At 35.7% G+C, this 17,192-nt stretch overlaps 4 protein-coding genes across 9 annotated transcripts in view; 2 read left to right on the top strand and 2 right to left on the bottom strand.

Moving 5' to 3' along the window:
• LOC112156147 (collagen alpha-1(XXV) chain) overlaps positions 1–4,236 on the top strand; it is a 173,370-nt gene extending 169,134 nt beyond the window's left edge. For 2 of the 5 annotated variants that reach the window (XM_024288334.2, XM_024288327.2), the window contains one exon: positions 601–4,236. In XM_024288334.2, the coding sequence (XP_024144102.1) occupies positions 601–603 (3 nt within the window). In that variant the 3' untranslated portion in view covers positions 604–4,236. The remainder of the gene's footprint in view (positions 1–600) is intronic. The other 3 variants (XM_036216715.1, XM_036216714.1, XM_024288328.2) reach the window with 2 other exon arrangements.
• Positions 4,237–5,287: 1,051 nt separating this feature from the next.
• etnppl (ethanolamine-phosphate phospho-lyase) lies at positions 5,288–11,832 on the top strand. Of its 2 annotated transcripts, none has more exons than XM_024288489.2 (13): positions 5,288–5,692; positions 5,910–6,028; positions 6,113–6,272; positions 6,977–7,051; positions 7,119–7,212; positions 8,078–8,194; positions 8,434–8,516; positions 9,446–9,671; positions 9,918–10,072; positions 10,663–10,752; positions 11,207–11,337; positions 11,421–11,485; positions 11,555–11,832. In XM_024288489.2, the coding sequence occupies exons 1-13, from the start codon at positions 5,634–5,636 to the stop codon at positions 11,648–11,650; spliced, it is 1,470 nt and encodes a 489-aa protein (XP_024144257.1). In that variant the 5' UTR covers positions 5,288–5,633; the 3' UTR covers positions 11,651–11,832. The 2 variants fall into 2 exon arrangements, with proteins under 2 accessions (XP_024144257.1, XP_024144258.1); XM_024288490.2 differs by having other exon boundaries at positions 5,297–5,692; positions 11,558–11,832.
• A 1,912-nt stretch (positions 11,833–13,744) lies between these two features.
• On the bottom strand, positions 13,745–14,968 carry ostc (oligosaccharyltransferase complex subunit). Its single transcript, XM_024288491.2, has 4 exons — positions 14,755–14,968; positions 14,387–14,480; positions 14,103–14,300; positions 13,745–13,802 (listed from the first exon to the last, which is right to left on the bottom strand). Exons 1-4 carry the CDS (start codon positions 14,891–14,893, stop codon positions 13,784–13,786), a joined length of 450 nt encoding a protein of 149 aa, XP_024144259.1. The 5' UTR covers positions 14,894–14,968; the 3' UTR covers positions 13,745–13,783.
• A 1,051-nt stretch (positions 14,969–16,019) lies between these two features.
• rpl34 (ribosomal protein L34) overlaps positions 16,020–17,192 on the bottom strand; it is a 3,795-nt gene continuing 2,622 nt past the window's right edge. Inside the window, exons 4-5 of the mRNA XM_024287774.2 lie at positions 16,342–16,445; positions 16,020–16,145 (exon numbers count right to left, since the gene is read on the bottom strand). Of these exons, the coding sequence (XP_024143542.1) occupies positions 16,061–16,145; positions 16,342–16,445 (189 nt within the window). The 3' untranslated portion in view covers positions 16,020–16,060. The remainder of the gene's footprint in view (positions 16,146–16,341; positions 16,446–17,192) is intronic.

The raw sequence follows: 17,192 nt of genomic DNA, 5'->3' as shown, positions 1-17,192 counted from the left end.
CAAGTTTTTGCATCGAGTGACAAACAAAAAAAACAACACTTAAAGCTTTAGTTAAGTTATTAGTTAGTCTGCATGGAAGTTTTTGGGTTAACAGTAACCATTAATGACTTTTGTGGTTATGCCTTAGTCACAACTGCACAAACTTTCACCTTTCGGTGAGCTAGGACGACAATATTCATGCAAATTTTTTCTATGGGCATGCTGCGGGAAGCAAGTTGTATTATTTAAACAATAAGTAATGAAGTAGGTGAAATGCAGGTGTGTCGTACAAATGTTTCATATATTTAAAGTTCCCCTACGACAATTTTTTTTTTCTTTAAACATTCCCTGTAGGGTTTTAATTCGGACTGTGAAGTTTTTAACTAAAATATCTTAAAAAATGTCTTAAAAATCTATTTTTCCTGTTGATCTGAAGCCTTCTTTCTCAAAATCTCTTCTGGGTGGGCGTGGCTTATGGATGCAGCCACTCCTCTCTATGACCCTCCAAAAACCTTCATCAGCCGCATGAGTCGACCCCTGTGACTAAGGCATAATCATATCAATCCTCCAACGTCTCAAACGGTGTGAAAACAACCTTGTGTCTTCTGTGTTCTCTTGCAGTGATCTCTGTAACCCCAAACGCATGGAGTTTGTAAATAATGCTTCTTTTACGGTATTTATAGTTTTTTAATGCAACAAAGCAACTATAAAAGATAAAAGTATATGTGTACAATGATTTAAAAAAAGAAAAGACGACAGATGACCGTCCTATGCTGCTTCTGCTCCTCACACGGCGGCGTGGAAACATCAGACGCCACCTCACGGCTGCAGTTTCGGAGCTCAGACCTCCGGCCAGCAGTAGCGGCAGAACTTGTGGTTTTAGTCTTTTGCATGGCTCAAGCTGGAGCTTCGCTGCCTGACCAGATTCACTGGGAGAGAGAGGGGTTGGAAGGAGGTGGTAGAGGAGGAAAAGTGGATCTGGACTGGCTCCCTCCAAATGCTGTGTGTCGTTTTGTCTCAACAAACTCATCACGTTCATGCGGCACCGTGTTCTCAAAGACTAAAAAAAAGGAAAAAGACTGAGTGAACATTGCTCCTTTGAAAAAGCATGAGTATTGTACTATATCTAAATGTACTGTACATACGTGTGACTGTTATGTGGTTCGTGCCATGGCTTAAAAAAACACTAACAAACAAAAAAAGGCGGGAAAAATAAATGATTTTTGTTGGTTTTTCTTCAATCTTTTCAAAGGGAGTCACGCCGTGGCTGGTGGCCTGAGTCCCTGAAAAGGCGGTGATGTTTTTTTTTTATGTTTTCTTTATTGTGGCGACTCCCTGCAGTCTCAGCGAGATCTCACTGTTGCTCTCTCGGAGCTCAGTTTTGTCGGCGTGGCGCCTCAGCGAGCCACGCATCTTTGGACGAGAGCTCTGCAGGCGACGGGACGGGTTTGAGAATCCGAGTGAGGCTGGGAATGGCTCCAGAGGGATTCAGTCGAGAGGTTGATGAGGAGAGCGTTGGTAGAAAGCTCACTTTTTTTTTTTGTCTTTTATTCTCATTCTTAAACATCATTTGTAATTTGTGTATAATAGCCTTTGGTGCCTCAAGCTTTTATTCATTCCTTTATTGAAAATGTACAAACGTTTGTGATATTTTGAACCATTGTATAATGTGTTTTTGCTCAGAAGGAGATGAACAGATGTTTTTTTTTTTGTTTTTTTTTTTTTTAAATGAAGTGTTTTCACAAAAGTATTTTTGCTTGGTCACACAATCTTGCATTGGAAAAAATAGTTTATTCAAAAAAAGTGTTGCAAAGATGCCCTGTTTTCATCCTCAACTTGTTTGGTTTATAAAGTGCAGCCAGACTGATGCATGAACACAGTTTAGCACACTTTAAAATAGAAAAAAATGAGTGTTTTACTATTTTTTTAAGTAGAGTTTAGTCTAAAGTGTTTCAATTTCAGAACTTCAAAAGAACACACAACCGCTGGTTGACCGCCGTCTGTTCTCATCATTTATGGTCTTAAGCAAATGAAAAAGGGTTTGGATCCATAGATTCATCACTGAAGGCCAGTCATGTCACATTCCTTTATCAGATAGAGCAACTCCACCCATTGACTGTACATGAGAACTGGACTGACCCCTCATTTTCCAAACAGGAAGTACCTGCTGGTTCCAAGAAGCCAAAATCCCATAGACTCCTATTGATAAATAAACAGCCATCAGCCATTATATTTGTCATAATTGTTCTGACACTTGTTTTTAACATGTTCTTACTAATCCTATTTTTGTGATATTTTTTTTCCACCTTTGACTCTTGAATACAGTGTTCACACTGGACTGTCGCTACCTGATACTAGTCCATATCCGGTTGGCACTTTCATGTATGTAGAGCCCAAAAACAGTCTTGGCAACACGTGAACGCAAGAGTTTTGAACATAGAAGCCTGAAACACGCCTATGTGGACTTTATATTTTGCTTAAATGTCCATTGTAGAGGGCAGTGTGAACGTACCTTTACATCAAAACATTTGACGGATTCTCCTGCTATCAACAAGCTCACTCCTGATTGGTTGCTACTGCAGTGTTGTCTCTGACCAATCACTGCTCACTGGCCATTTTTGGATCCAACATGGCGACGGCTGTATCCCAAAAAACAGTGACTGAATTAATTTCATTTGGTTGGAGCTCAAAGATTCTCTGTAGGTGATGTCACACTCACTCGGTCCAGTTCTCATATACAGTCATTGATTTCACCACAGTTTCTAGTTCAATGCATCCTGACATATTTGCTCTAGAAAACTAGTTTTTTTTTTTTTACTGTTTTTAAAATATTTTTCTTGCAAATATGCATGAGTGAGTTGTTGGAGAAACATTAAATGGGAGAAAACGTGTCGTTTTACAGCAATGGCTGCCGATGGAGCTGGCGGGATTTCTTTCAGTGAGTTTTATGTATGAAGGAGTAGTTCAAGTCGGTTCAGACTGTAACGCTGCTCTTTCATAGTCAGTTTGCTCCATTCGTGGTATCTTGCATTTGTGACAATTTAAAGATCTTTTTTTTGTGTATTTTTTAAAGTGGTACAGTATTTATTTTTCTATCCATTTCTTTTGTAAAGGCATTTTGGTTCGGAGAAGCATTCCTTTCAGCTTCTGTTGAAACGAAGAACTTTTTGGGTCAGTTGAGGCTTCAGTTGGTCGTTCACGAACCAGTGACCAGCACGCTCTCACTGTGCGTTCACTTGATCTGCAAGGCCTTACCATGACATGCATGCTTTTATTTTGAAAACGTGTGTCAAGAAGCTAACTCTGCCACCAACACAGTTAAACAGAACAGCCTTGTTTCTTCTCTCTGCTCTATATGTCTCTTTGCATTGAATGTAGATTGATATTTGTATAGTAGATTATTAATGTACTGTTGACGTGTGCTTATTTGACATAAAGTGCAATTTATACTTTGGTTCATGCGTGTAGCATCAAATGCAGCTTAAGTATATCACATTAAAGTGAAATCTGCAGCTTCATTTGTTCAGTAAAGCTACTCGTTATACCACTACCTGGAAAAAAGGGTTTTTATTGTAAACATGGACCTCTGACTCAAGTATTGATTTTGTTTGTTTTCTTTTAAACTGTCCATTCATTTTAAAATGTAGTTTGATATGTTTCTGCAGATGTTTTTTATTTCAGCATTTCTTACAGTCTTTGTTTTCACACGGTGCTGTATCTTAAGCATGTGCAGCTATTTTTTTATAGACCTTTTTGTATTTCATTAATCTTTTACTTGTTTAAGGGTTAAAATATAAGTGAATTAAGCTGTAAGTAGAAGCCGTTTCTTGATTTCCATGAAAGTGTTCAAAGCGCTGCTGAAGAGCTGCACAGGAAGGTGCAATGAGATGTGTTTCCTCAGTGAATTCTCCACTGTTGCAGGAAAGTTCTGGGCTTTTTCTTTAAGGTCACAAAGAGGTCATTCAAAGTATCCAAGTCAAAGCACAAGTTTAGTCCAAATAAAGGGTCAAATCTTCAACTTTCTGCATCATCTGAGAGGCGTAGGTCTGTATCAGAGGGCTGAGATTTGCTGCAGACTTCCTGTTAAACTCCTGTGCTCACAAATGTTCTCTATGACCTCTTAGTATTTTGTTTTTGTTCATGATTTTCACTTATGTTCTGTTGTGCATTTGTTTTATTTCTTATTTTTGCCCCCTGCTACCATTGGGTTCACACTCTGTCTAAAGTTGGAGCCAAATAAACAGTCTTTCAAATCGACTTTGTGTGTGTTTGTGTTGTTCACTGTCAAGATGCAAGCTTGTAAATTAAATTAAATTGAAAGAATTCAACTCTTGGAGGTGTAATTCGAATTTTAAAAGGAATTACTGAAATTTTTATTCATTTTTGTAATATTTTTAAATTAAAAGTTTAAATCTATTCAGTCCATTCATTTTAGGGTTTTGTCTTCGTGTCACCTAAAAAAGTTGGGAGTTACTGGTATTGCTCGTACGCTAACGCGGCTAACATGTAGCGGTGTTGGACTATGTTTTTTGTATGTGTTGCCAACAAGATCGGGAGTTAGCATAATCAGTCTGTTTATTGTACATGTTACTAACAAGGTTGAGAGTACTAACAGTAACGTTTGTTTTAGCTTATTTTTGTATGTGTTGGGATTTACAGGTATTGTTAACACGTTAGCATGTAGCGGTGTTGGACTATGTTTTTGTTCATGTTACCAACAAAATTAGGAGATGGCGTAGTCGCAGTAAAGTTTTTTTTTTTTTTGGCTACATCAGGCATGCCTCAGGGCTCTGTCCTGGGGCCTCTATTCTTAATTACTTACCTCATTTATCACAGGAGTTAAAAATAACCTGTAATGAGTGAAATCTACAAAGCAGACATCTTTACTTTTGCCCATCAGGTTTTCATGCTGAGCGCATTCTGTTTAGGAGACACGCCATATAGAAGATTTATTGACGATGTTCTACAGCCAATCAGGATGCAGAACACAATGCACTGTAAAATAAATGAAATATTAAATACATTCAAACTGATGCAAAATTGCACAAAAAATCCACAAAAGATAAATTGTAATAACAAGGGACAAGTGTATATTTTATTTTATTACTATGCTTCGGTTTTCATCTGCTGGAATTAAAGAAATACTCAGAAACGCTTTTTAATTATTTTATATAGGTCCTATAGTATGATAAAAATGCTACAAGAACATGTTAAAAACACGATTTTTATTGGAGTTTAACTGAGCTAGTATTGAAATACTTAGCCTTCACAGTAATACAGCAAGAACTTGACAAGACGTGCCACTAGATTTAAAACTATTTTTTTTCCCTAGTTTTTAGTTTAAGTATTTATTTATTCATTGTAAAAGAGTGTTTTTTTAATTAAGACATATTGTTTCAAACGCAAGTTTTATTTTTTTACTTAATTAATTCATACTTTTGTGCGGGTGTCGGTATGATTATAGATATATTTTATTTTTAATTATTAATTTTCCCATTTAAAAAAAAAAAAAATTTTTTTGGCACTTTTGGTTTTCCATACAAACTGACAGTCCCAGTGAGCCATGCGTCTGTCGCGCCCTCACACGCGTGTATAAAGTCAGACTCCTGCAGCAGGTGCTGATGGCGTAAGGCTTACAGCTGTGAGATGACAACATGTCTGCAGGAGAATTAGACAAGAAGAACACCATCGATCTGAGGAAGAAGCACATCGGGTAAGGAAACAGATTGGAGTCTAATCCAAATTCAATTTGACCACAACTTGTATTTCTTACATTTTCAACCTTTTTCCGCAGACTGACATGAACACTTTGTACTTTATGTGTAACTTTGTACTTGCAGTTTTCATAAGTCACTTGTTGTCTTAAAATAACCCTACTAAATATGGGCTATATAATATTTTTTTTTTTTAAAACTTGATTTTCTCCTCAGACCTTCCTGTAAGATTTTCTTCAGCCATGACCCTCTTAAGATTGTGCGAGCGAAGGGCCAGTACATGTTTAATGAAAAAGGCCAGCGTTATTTGGACTGCATCAACAATGTGGCCCACGGTAAGTATTCAGACATAATGACTTGGAACTGCAGTTAAAAAATAAAAATATAATATATGATCTTTATTTCTTTGGATTCCTCAGTGGGACACTGTCACCCAGATGTGGTGAAAGCCGGTTCTCAGCAGATGGAAGTCCTTAACACCAACACGCGCTTCTTACATGACAACCTGGTACTTTATGCAAAAAGGCTGCAGGCGACGCTGCCAGACAAGCTCTCCGTGTGCTACTTCGTCAACTCTGGGTACATACATAACTTAATAACTCCTCAAACAAGAAAAACAAGTCATGAAACTGTTACCTTTTTTAGTCTGGATTTACTAGAAGAAGTGCAAACAATTTAGAAGATAATATATTGTTTTAATTCAAAAGTGATTTTCAAATTACAAAAACAAAATTTGCTGCAAAAATATGGCAAGCCGTTAATGTCAAAATACAATCAATTCGGTTTAGATGAATTTATTGTAGGTTATAGTTCCTGGGGAGAGTAAAAACTAGCAGATAAAAAATTGCTTCCTAAAAGCTCTATTTATCTTCTGCCCTCTGTGCTCTGTTACTTATTGACTTGTTACAGTACTGCTGTTGAACGGGAGTTACCCGGTACGGGGCAATTATGTTGCAGATAATGATCCATACACACTTTACTCCACACTGTTATTATCAGGGTTGGTTGTAAAGCTCAAAAAGTGTCAAATCTCTTGCAAAAGTGCACAAAGAGATTGTAAAACCATGATGTGCAAAGGAACAAAAGACCCTTCATTTCATAGAGGAGCCAATTAATGTTTTATATATATATCGTTTAGAATTGTATCACATCACAAGTACATCTTTTTGCACAATTTCAGGGAAATTTGAGGCAGATAAACAGAGTCTGACGTACAAGTGATTTGGCTTGACATGTGTGTTTTGTGGTGACTGAGTAACTCGCGCTAACCCTTACCCTTTCAGCTCCGAAGCCAATGACCTGGCCCTCCGACTGGCGTGGCAGTACACAGGACACAAGGATATTATCACTTTGGAAAAGTAGGATGTGACAACTTTACAAACTACTCTGTCACTCCGATGTTGAATTTGCTGCACGTGTTTGCAGTGCGTACCACGGGCACGTATCGTCTCTCATCGACATCAGTCCGTATAAGTTCCAGCAGCTGTCAGGTGCTGAGCAGAGTCAATTTGTCCATGTGGTGAGTGTTTTTTTCTACCACTCCACCTGTGTGCACACTGTTATAACACCATGACTCAACTTGCTCTGCTGGGTTTTTGGCAGGTTGTTGAGAAAACAGTACACCTCCACAGAGAAATGCCTATTATTCTTGTTTTTATTAATTAACCAAACAAAATAAAAATTGAGAGAAAAAGGCTAAATTAAAATAACTGTATATGTGAAACTGAATATTCCTAATTTTAATGCTTCAATAAAATCTATGTGTAGCCTCAGTCTTCCAGGCAGAGGCAGCAGAAAAACTGAAGACTTGTTTCCCAAATTCAGTTCAAACTTAACCAAGACAGAAAGCAAGTGATGACCTATAAAATGATGCAGGAGAATGTTTTTATCACGTGTGTAAGTCAATTTTACTTCATGCAGCGTCTCTGCTTTTCATGCTAAAATTTGGCCTTTTGTTAAAAATTTTTTGCAGTTTCTCGTAAATTAATTTGCCAAATTGAAATGTGTGGACAAATTTTAGTTTTGGGGCTCAACTTTAGATGTTTGTTAAAAAATTTTTTTTAAAAACGGCAAATTGAAATGACATATTTTTCTAGGTAGTAAAAGATTGCTTGTACAATTCAAAGTACCTTTCCAGTCATCATTTGATGTTTTCTTTTAATTATGATTATGCCACTTTTAGCCAAAATTTAAAAAACTATTTTTTACTTTTGGTTCCTTTTAGACAAACAATTTCACCTGGTTATCCCTCCAAACTGGTTTTTCTCTAAATTCAAATGTTAAATCTAAGCTTTTATATGTAAAATAGTTTTTTATATAAATGTGCACACTTCTGTTTTTAATTTAAAGTATAACAACCCAAATGTTTTTTTCATTTCCTGCAGGCCCCCAGCCCGGATGTGTACCGAGGCAAATACAGATCAGACCATGTGGATCCAGCTACAGCGTATGCAGACGAAGTCAGAGACATTATAGACCAAACCCACAAGAAAGGAGGCAAGGTACAGGATGTGTGGGGTTACCGTTATTTGTTTATGTATTTGATTATGTCATCACAAATACAGCAAATATGAGTATAAGTTCATATTTAAATCAAATTACATACAAATCATCCACTTTTTCAAATATTTAAGAAAATTATTACTTTTTTAAAAGTAAAATAAAGGTTGAGAAAATCAGTTTTCCAGTTTGTCCTCTGGTTTCCGATTCGCTGACCTGATGTGTTTGTTCTGTTGTGCAGATTGCTGCTTTTATTGCTGAGTCGTTGCAGAGTTGTGGTGGTCAGGTCATCCCCCCTAAGGGTTACTTCCAGCAAGTGGCCGAGTACGTACCCAAGAGATTCTCTGATGCTAACGCTGAAAATCACTAACAGATTTTTGAAAAACTAATTTGTGGAATTTTTTTCTGTGCAATTTTGCCTCTTTTTTTTTTTTTTTTTTTAAACACCAAACTGTGTTCTGCTTCCTGATTGGCTGTAGACGTTGTCAGTCAATATCATGTGTGCCGTGTCTCCTGTACAGAATGCATCAAGATAAACTTGTTTAAGCTTTGAGGGTTTAAATGACTTTGAGAGTTTAAACAAGAGAGAAAAGTGTATAAAATGTGTTATCATATCTCACAGTTTTCACCTAATGCAGGTTATTTTTAGATCATATTTCACTTAATAAACGTGGGAACGCTGAACACAGTAAAATTATGTTTACCCTTTAACAACCCAACAAATCCAAAACAAAATCTATTAAAAAAAATGTTTTTTTTATCTTCTACTTATTGCTTTGAGGAAGTAAAATACAAAATCAGTTGTTTAAATGTTTTGTACCGTTTGGTTGAGCAGGCAGTTAAAGGGTTAAGAAACAAGACAATTTTAGCTTTAAGGGTTTTTTTTCTATAAATTTAAGTTAAATAGATCACCAATTGCAAAATTAAATAAAATCCTATTTTTTGAGGCTGTTATTCTATTGGTCAGACAGCAAAACATTCAGCCTGGAAGTGAAAATCAGACAGAAAACCAGTGATTTTTTTTTTTTTTGGTAAATGTCCTCACTTGAGTGCAGAACTTTGTGTTGATCCCTTTTAAATGATCAGAAATTATAGCAGCAGCTGACGTCCGTGTCCTGTGAACCTTACATAACCAAAAACACAAAGGATAAAATGTCTGTTTTCAGTATCTTCAGTCTTATCATATTCTGCTGTGAAGGTCTCAAAGAAAAAAAGTAAGCCGAAAAGATTAAGAACCCATCACCTCTCCACAGTCACGTCCGCAAAGCGGGAGGCGTTTTCATCGCCGATGAGGTCCAGGTCGGCTTCGGCCGCGTCGGATCTCACTTCTGGGCCTTCCAGCTCCAGGGAGAAGACTTTGTTCCAGACATCGTCACCATGGGAAAACCCATCGGCAACGGACACCCTATGTCATGTGTGGTCACGACCAGGGAGGTGGCAGAGGCCTTCATGTCTTCTGGAATGGAGTACTTCAATACAGTAAGTCCAGGATGAAGGAACCTGAATGTGAAAGATGGATTTTTCTACATTTGGTACGCGATATTTCCATGGAAACCTCCAGAAAACACGTCATCTCTTTATTGATTTCACCTTCATGTTGACGCATTTTATAGAAACACTTCCTGTTTAAATCTGCTTTTTTGTTTTCATTTTTACAATAAATAATACATTAAATAATCCCTTTACATTAGAGCATTCAAAGAAGCTAAACGCTGCTGGTTTCAGTTTGGTGGGAACCCGGTGTCCTGCGCCATCGGCCTGGCCGTGCTGGATGTGATTGAAAAAGAGAATCTGCAGGATAAAGCTCTCCAAGTGGGTCAGTATCTCTGCGATCTGCTGGAGAAGCTGAAAGACAAGCATCCACTGATTGGAGACATCAGGTAAGACCATGGAGGAGCGTTTGATCCAAACGGTTAAAGTCCAGATTTTCTGAAAAAGATCCCGGACGAGCCCCCAATTTATGTTACACTGCTATCAACTGTAGGGGCTTGTAAAGGTAAAATGTATATATATTAAATATCCCAACTCATGAACAAACCGAGGCTGAGAGGTGGGAATTTATTCCCAGGAAAACTTCAACTACACAAAAATAAAAGCCTCTAACAATAGAAACAAAGTCGAGTTCTGCTGCTTCCAGCTGGGGGAAGATCATGTAGCAGAATTTGAATGCCAACCTGGAGAATCTCGTCCAATGAGGTGCTCCGAAAAATGTAGGTAGGGGGCAGTAAAACATCCCAATCAAGCAGCGAAAAAACGAAAAAGAAAAACATTCCAAAAAAAAAAAAAAAATTACGGTCTCAGCCGTAACAAATCAAACTTAATTTATAAAAAGCGCTTCTCATACTTTGCTTTATACTTAAAAACAAAACAAGTGCACAATAAAAACCAAAAAAGAATATCTGTTTTTAAAAATGTTTGCTTCTATAAAAAGGATCTAAGATTGTTCTCATCCACATTGTTCTCTCTTCAGGGGGCGTGGTCTCTTCATTGGGGTGGAGCTTGTGAGGGACAGAGTGATGCTGACTCCAGCTACAGCAGAGGCACAGGAAGTCATCTATAAGTAAGTTCAGGGGTCTGAAAAGTCTGGTTACTGTATAACATTTTTCTTTATTAGAGATTTATTATGTGAAACAATAAATATTTTGTTTATTAAAGATCATTTTTGAAGTGAAGAAGATCATGTGACTCAATTAAAGTTTGTAAAATTGGCTTTAGCACTTGTTTAAAAAGAACTTCAAGTACCTAGAATAGAATAGAATAGAAACAAGTTGATTGCATATAATGATTTAGTAAAAAATGTATATTGCAGTATAAATGCATATGCAAATGAATAAATAAAATCAATTTTATTATTGAGAATTTATTATAATGTTTTTTGTTTTCGGATGTTGAGTTGAACAAAGTCAACCGGTCGATACTAAAATAAGAAATACTCAGAAAAGCTATTTTAATCTTAATTTTCTTGATCCATGTCCTCAAGAAGAAGCTAAAAACAGTTTATTTCCTGGTCTCAGGCTGAAGGAGCAGTTCGTCCTCCTCAGTGCAGACGGGCCTCATCGTAACGTGTTAAAGTTCAAGCCCCCCCTGTGCTTCTCTACGGAAGACGCAGACCTGGTGGTGGAGAAGATGGACGTCATTCTGACAGGTCGGCGCCGTGGGTTCAGATGCGGTTCTGTTGTTCTGGTTTTTGTTTCTCGTCTTGTAAACTCCACCTTTTTGTTGTTTCAGAGCTGGAGAACGCGTTAGGATTAAAGATGAACAACATCATGAATGGAGGGAGTGAAGAACACCAGGTAGGTTTGACTTTGCTGCGTCTCAGCTGCTTTTGGAATATGTTTCTTTTCTCCGCCTCTTGTCTTCAGCAGGCGTCGGCTGATGAAAACGGGCCGAACCGGAGAGGTTTCACAAAAACGAATCAAGGAACGCCACATCCCAGCAAACGACTCAAAACACATTGATGCCAACAGAGAAACCCCTACTTTTTAAAAATGATTTAAAAAAATGAAGGACAGTTAATATTCAATCATTTGCAGCATCAAATGCTGATGCAGGAGATCCTTTCTTACCTGAAATACTATGCAACAATTGCGATCACACTTTTGTATCTAACTGCAAAAATAAATAAAATGTTTTCATTTTATTCCTTCTCAAATGTGCAATATTAAATATTCATTTAATTTTTAAAGAATTCACATTATTTGATAAATAAAAATGAATTATGATGCAGGTTTTCAATACAACACAACCACACGATGGCTCCCAGTGTGTTACATATGCTTTCACAGCATTTTATATTTCAACAAATGCAATCATACTTTTGTCTTAAATAAGTCTGTAGGAACACTAGAACGTTTTATTGTGAAGAGAAGTCAGAACATGCTGAAAAAATATCCAGTGGGACCATGAAGATCCTCTGTATAAAGCAGGAATCAGTGTTGTTTTCTGGAAGATCAACTAGGAAACCTTTGGAATTTCAAGATTTAAAGGAGGATTAAAGCTTCAGTCATATGATGGAGAATATTTGGGATGAAAAGTGAACAAATATTTGAGAATAAAGTTGTAGAATTTTAGAAAATTGTGGAAAAAATATGGAAATTGTTGGAGAACAAAGTCATGAGAGGATAAATATGTAATATTAGAAGAATGCAGTTGTACACTTTAAGAATAAAGTTTACATTTAATATAAAAAAGTAGATATTTTGACAAAATAAAGTTTACAATTAGTAGAAAAAAGTCAAACAAAAGGTAATCAAAGTTTTTTAAATAAAGCATAAAGTCATTGTGAGAATAAAGTGGAAATTTTACCATGATAAAATTGTACAAATACAAGAATAAATTGGCAAATTATGAGGAATTACGAGAATAAAGTCGTGAAATTATGTGGAAAAATCCGTTTTTGAGAATAAAGTAGGAAATTAATGCTTCAAGAGTTTGAAGCTTTGCAAAAAAGTTTTGTTTTTTAAAATGTTATGAAACAAAGTTGTACATTTATATATATAAAAAAGTAAAGCAGACTGAGTGAGATTCTTATATAGTCTGATACAATTTTATTTTCATGAACATTACTTTAAAAAGGGATGTTTGTATGTAAAAACTTAAAATCGCAATTTCATTCTCATAAAATTGACTTTTTCTCATAACTGTACAACTTTTATTTACATTTTTTTCATAATTTAGATTTGTTTTATTTGTATAACTTTATTCTCAGAAAATGTTGAATATCTTGTCATAATGGCATGTGTTTTTTTTAACTAATAATTGTGCAACTTTATTCTCATAAAGTAGACTTTTTCTTGTAAAATTTCAACTTTAATCCAATTTTAAAATAAAAAAAAAGTTTACTTTATCCTAATGAAATGTAGACTTTTTTTCTCATTACTGTCTCACTAGATTTTTGTACAATTTTGACTTATTGCAACTTAATTCTCATAAAATTTTGACCTTTTTTTTTTTAATCGTATGACTTCATTTTCATGTTCAATTATTCTGTTATTGTCCTTACAATCAGAGCTTTTGAACTCAAAACTGAAGAATCAGTTCCTCTAGTAGACCAACACCACCACCTTGTGGACATAAAATGGCATTACAGTTCATCAAGTAATTGAAAATAGGTCTCTAAACTCTTCAGTAAACATGTCATATTGTAGAATAAGGGATCATAACTGAGCAAAACTTTGTTTTCTACAGTAAACATCAGCAAACGTTTGTGAAAAGAATTTTATTTCACAATCTTGTACAAAAAAAGTGACAGGTACAAGGCCTCCTTTAAACTCAATTTGTTCCATACAAAATCTGGTGAATTAAACTTTACTGCAAAATATGAATCTGGATGAAGACTTCTCTAAATTGATGTAACTTTCTTTTCCTTATTTTGCAGTTAATTCTTCAGGTTGGTCAAAACATAAGACAAGTGGTAACACAAAAGTCAGGGTTATATATTCAATTCAATGCGGTCGCTGTCGTTCAGTCCAGTTTCTAGAACAGGGTCAGTGCTGCCAGTCCTTCCAGGATTTCTGATTTGTTAATTTGTTACATCAGTGACTCAAACTGCATTTGGAACGCCAACTTTTTTATTGCTTCTATTTGTGGCCTTAACCCATAAGGTATCCTCTGTGAAAGAAAAACAAGACATTTCAGAGTCAAACTTTTACTCTTGACTTAAGCATATTTATAAACAAAAATACAGAAAGAATATTATTTTGAGTCTAACAGATCAAAGTGACCAATTTTGGGGATTTTTTTTTCTGATGTAATACAATATGATACAATACAATTTTGAACTTAATTTTCATTATAGTTGTCCTCAATTATCAGAAATGCACAACAAGAGCATGCAAAAAACCCAATTTTCATCAGAGTGGGTGTTGAAGGCTCTAACAGAAACCACCAAAGTGTGCTCTGTAAACTTACGGCAGCTTCATGCGCATGAACACTCTGGCCATGAAGAAGCTGAGCAGGACACTGACGAACCCAATGAAGAGCAGCAGGAAGCGGTTCAGTTTGGGAATGTTGGGAGCGTTGGAGCGATCCAGGATTATAAATCCCAGACCTCCCATTGTGAAGAGGAAACTGGAGGCCAGTCCTTCCATAATATATTGCCCATTTACTCTGAAAAAGAAAAGAAAAAACAAATAGGTTAGCTTTAGCCACTTTTCTATATAATATTGTTTGGACTTTTCACAGAGGAATCGAACCTGTACGCCAAAAAGGCGACTGGCCGCTGGTGTCCATGTTCATCTGTCATTGAACCCACACTTGGTGGTTCCACAATAACATCATAGATGATTCCTGTTGATGAAAAACATTTGGGAATATCAAAAACAACGTAAACAACATGTTAACATTTAAGCTAGGACTTAATCTTCTAAATATTTTAACATTTTCCTTACAAATAGAAGCTAAACTCCAAATTAGAATCTCTGCTTATTTAAATTAAGAATTTAAAACATATTTTAAATGCAGCTGGAACAACAAAACAACATTTTATTTACCTAAAATGAGAGAAACTAATAGACTGGTTAGCCAGCTAGCTTCGACGTTAGCTTGAAAACAGAACACTGACCTCCTGTGATGAGAAAGTAGGACACGATCACCACCGCGTACACGGTCATGGCCGACGGCATGTGCAGCCATGACGGTTTCTTCAGTTTAATGTTCGGACACTCCAGCACAGCGAACGGAACACTGAATAAAGTCTCCATACTTCCACAAGAAAATTTCCAGCCACAGCGGCGCGACCGGACACGTACGCTGACGTCGGTCTACGCGACGACTTAGTTGACGTGTCCCGGAAGTACACTTTTTTTTTAACGTTTAGATTTTAAAACCTTTTTTAAAAATCACATTTGTTTAAGTGTCTTAATTTTTTTTACAATAAAAGCGAAAAACAAAAACGTTTGATATATTTATTGTAGATTTCTAAACTTTTTTTTCAAAAACTTTATTAACAACAAGATACAATACAATATCGTAAAAGAAAAAAAACACTACACAAACCCGTTCAACCTGCACATCAATTTAACTTTGGAGTCCGAAGGTTTACATTAATTTGTTAAAATTAAATAGAATAAATATGCAGTTCATTTAAAGTTGAAATGTTCATTTCCATGTTTTATCGCTTTTAAAATAGGATGGAATAAATTTAAAGATGGAAAACTGGGATTGAGTTTTTCTACAAATAAACAGTTAACTTACACATTTTGGACAAATCCTCTAATATGACATAAAAAATATTTATTTGGATATTTACATTTTTCCAAATCAGACCAAAAAACTAAAACGGAGACATTGCTCAATTGGCAAAAACACAATATTCCATTTATTTTTAAATAATTTAAGTGCATAAATTTGATGTTAAACTTTTATTAAACAGTATTTGTGAACATTAGATTTAGCTCTCTTATTTAACCATCGATGGCAAAAACCCCCAAATAACTTCGTAGGTGTAGCCAAAGAAATGTGACTATTTTTTTTATGTAGTATTTCTTCCAAAAGCAGTTTTTTTTAAACTTAAAAGCTTTAAACCCAAAGTAGTTTAATAAAAAAACCATCAGTGGACATTTTTTATGAGGTTTGTTGTTCACCTGCATGTTTTCTGATTCTCAACTATTTTCAGTAACAGTGAAGTTAAACTACTGTAAACATCTCTTTGCTGCTAAAGCATAAGTGTTTCTACTTTTATTATTGGATAGATGTCCTTAAAACCCTCAACTTCAAAAACAATTTATTTTAAAACATGTTTTAATGATGAAAGCTTGCTTTTAGCTAAAGGTACAGATTTACTGTATCATTAAATTAAGACATTCAAGAAATCAGTGACAGGAAGGATCTCATTTCAGATGGTTTTATTGTAGCAGTACAAATACACTTTATTTCAGCTTTTGGCTCTGTGCCTGTGCCTTCAGCACCTTGACCACAATCTTCTGCTCCTCAATCAGGAAAGCACGCTTGATCCTGGAAACAAAATTAATTCTTATTAATAAGTAGTCTTTAACATATATTAAAAAAAAAGCCAAAAAAAAAACCATACATTTAGACGGCAAACTATAAAAGGCTGGATCAGAAATCCTCAATCACTCCAAAAACAATGCATTTCTTTGCTAAACCTCCAGGTGTGACAGTTAAATGAGATGATTTGGAATTCTCTTACCTGTCCCGCACACACTTGGCGCACATGGATCCTCCGTAAGCACGGCTGACGTGCTTCTTGGTCTTGGAGAGCCTCATCAGAACCTGAGGTCTAACAGCCCGGATCTGGAACATGAACAAAGTCAAGATGACAACAATGCTAGTGTAAGCAAGTTAGTTAGAAGCTTGTTAACGGTATACAATGTTCCCTCTCTATGATACAGTTCATCTTCTGCGATCTCGTCGTTTTGCTAAATTTTGATGTGCTTCTTTATTTTAAGCAGTTCACCCTATTCTGTCTTCTGATTGGCTGGAGACCTTCCTCTGTGTCATATCTCTCACGTAGGATGTGTTCGGTTTTCCAAAAGAAAAAACAATCTTCAACCACAATCAGATCTTTTTTATTTTGTAAAACTGGACTCTTTTTATATAAAGTTTAAACTTTGAGAGTTTTCTTTCAGAGAAAAATGAAAAGTGTAGTGAGTTTTACAGCCTCAAAACATCTGTCATTCCATTTTGAGCATTCTACCTACTGCTGATTTTTAGAACCCAACACCCCTAATAAACCATATAGGCAAATTAAATATTCCTTCATTGAACTATGTCATATAAATTCTCTATTTTTAGCTAGCTTGAACACCATGTAGATGTGAAACTGTGGATTAGGAGCATCTCCTGTTTTGCGTGAAGCATTGCAAGAATTCAGCACTTTATGCAGAATAAACAGTGTTAATTTTTCAACAATAATCCACAATATTATTTAAACATAAATTAAAAAGGTAAATCAGTCAAAAATAAAAGTAATCTTATTCTAGTGGAACCCTAATTTATTAAATACAAGAATCAAATGTATTCTTCAAGGAATGTATTAAA

The sequence above is a fragment of the Oryzias melastigma genome, linkage group LG18, assembly GCF_002922805.2.
Source record: "Oryzias melastigma strain HK-1 linkage group LG18, ASM292280v2, whole genome shotgun sequence".
NCBI lineage: Eukaryota > Metazoa > Chordata > Actinopteri > Beloniformes > Adrianichthyidae > Oryzias > Oryzias melastigma.
Note: the sequence above shows the minus strand (reverse complement) of the source record. Positions and strands in the feature narration are given on the sequence as shown.

What these genes read in the sequence shown, in the direction of transcription:
- etnppl (XM_024288489.2), top strand. Translation starts at nt 5,634, where the DNA reads ATGTCTGCAGGAGAATTAGACAAGAAGAACACCATCGATCTGAGGAAG. An exon ending in AGAGTCAATTTGTCCATGTG is followed by an intron (nt 7,213 to 8,077) that starts GTGAGTGTTTTT and finishes CATTTCCTGCAG; the next exon opens with GCCCCCAGCCCGGATGTGTA. An exon ending in GAGGGAGTGAAGAACACCAG is followed by an intron (nt 11,486 to 11,554) that starts GTAGGTTTGACT and finishes TCTTGTCTTCAG; the next exon opens with CAGGCGTCGGCTGATGAAAA.
- ostc (XM_024288491.2), bottom strand. Translation starts at nt 14,893, where the DNA reads ATGGAGACTTTATTCAGTGTTCCGTTCGCTGTGCTGGAGTGTCCGAAC. An exon ending in CTACTTTCTCATCACAGGAG is followed by an intron (nt 14,481 to 14,754) that starts GTCAGTGTTCTG and finishes TTTCATCAACAG; the next exon opens with GAATCATCTATGATGTTATT. An exon ending in GTCGCCTTTTTGGCGTACAG is followed by an intron (nt 14,301 to 14,386) that starts GTTCGATTCCTC and finishes TTTCTTTTTCAG; the next exon opens with AGTAAATGGGCAATATATTA.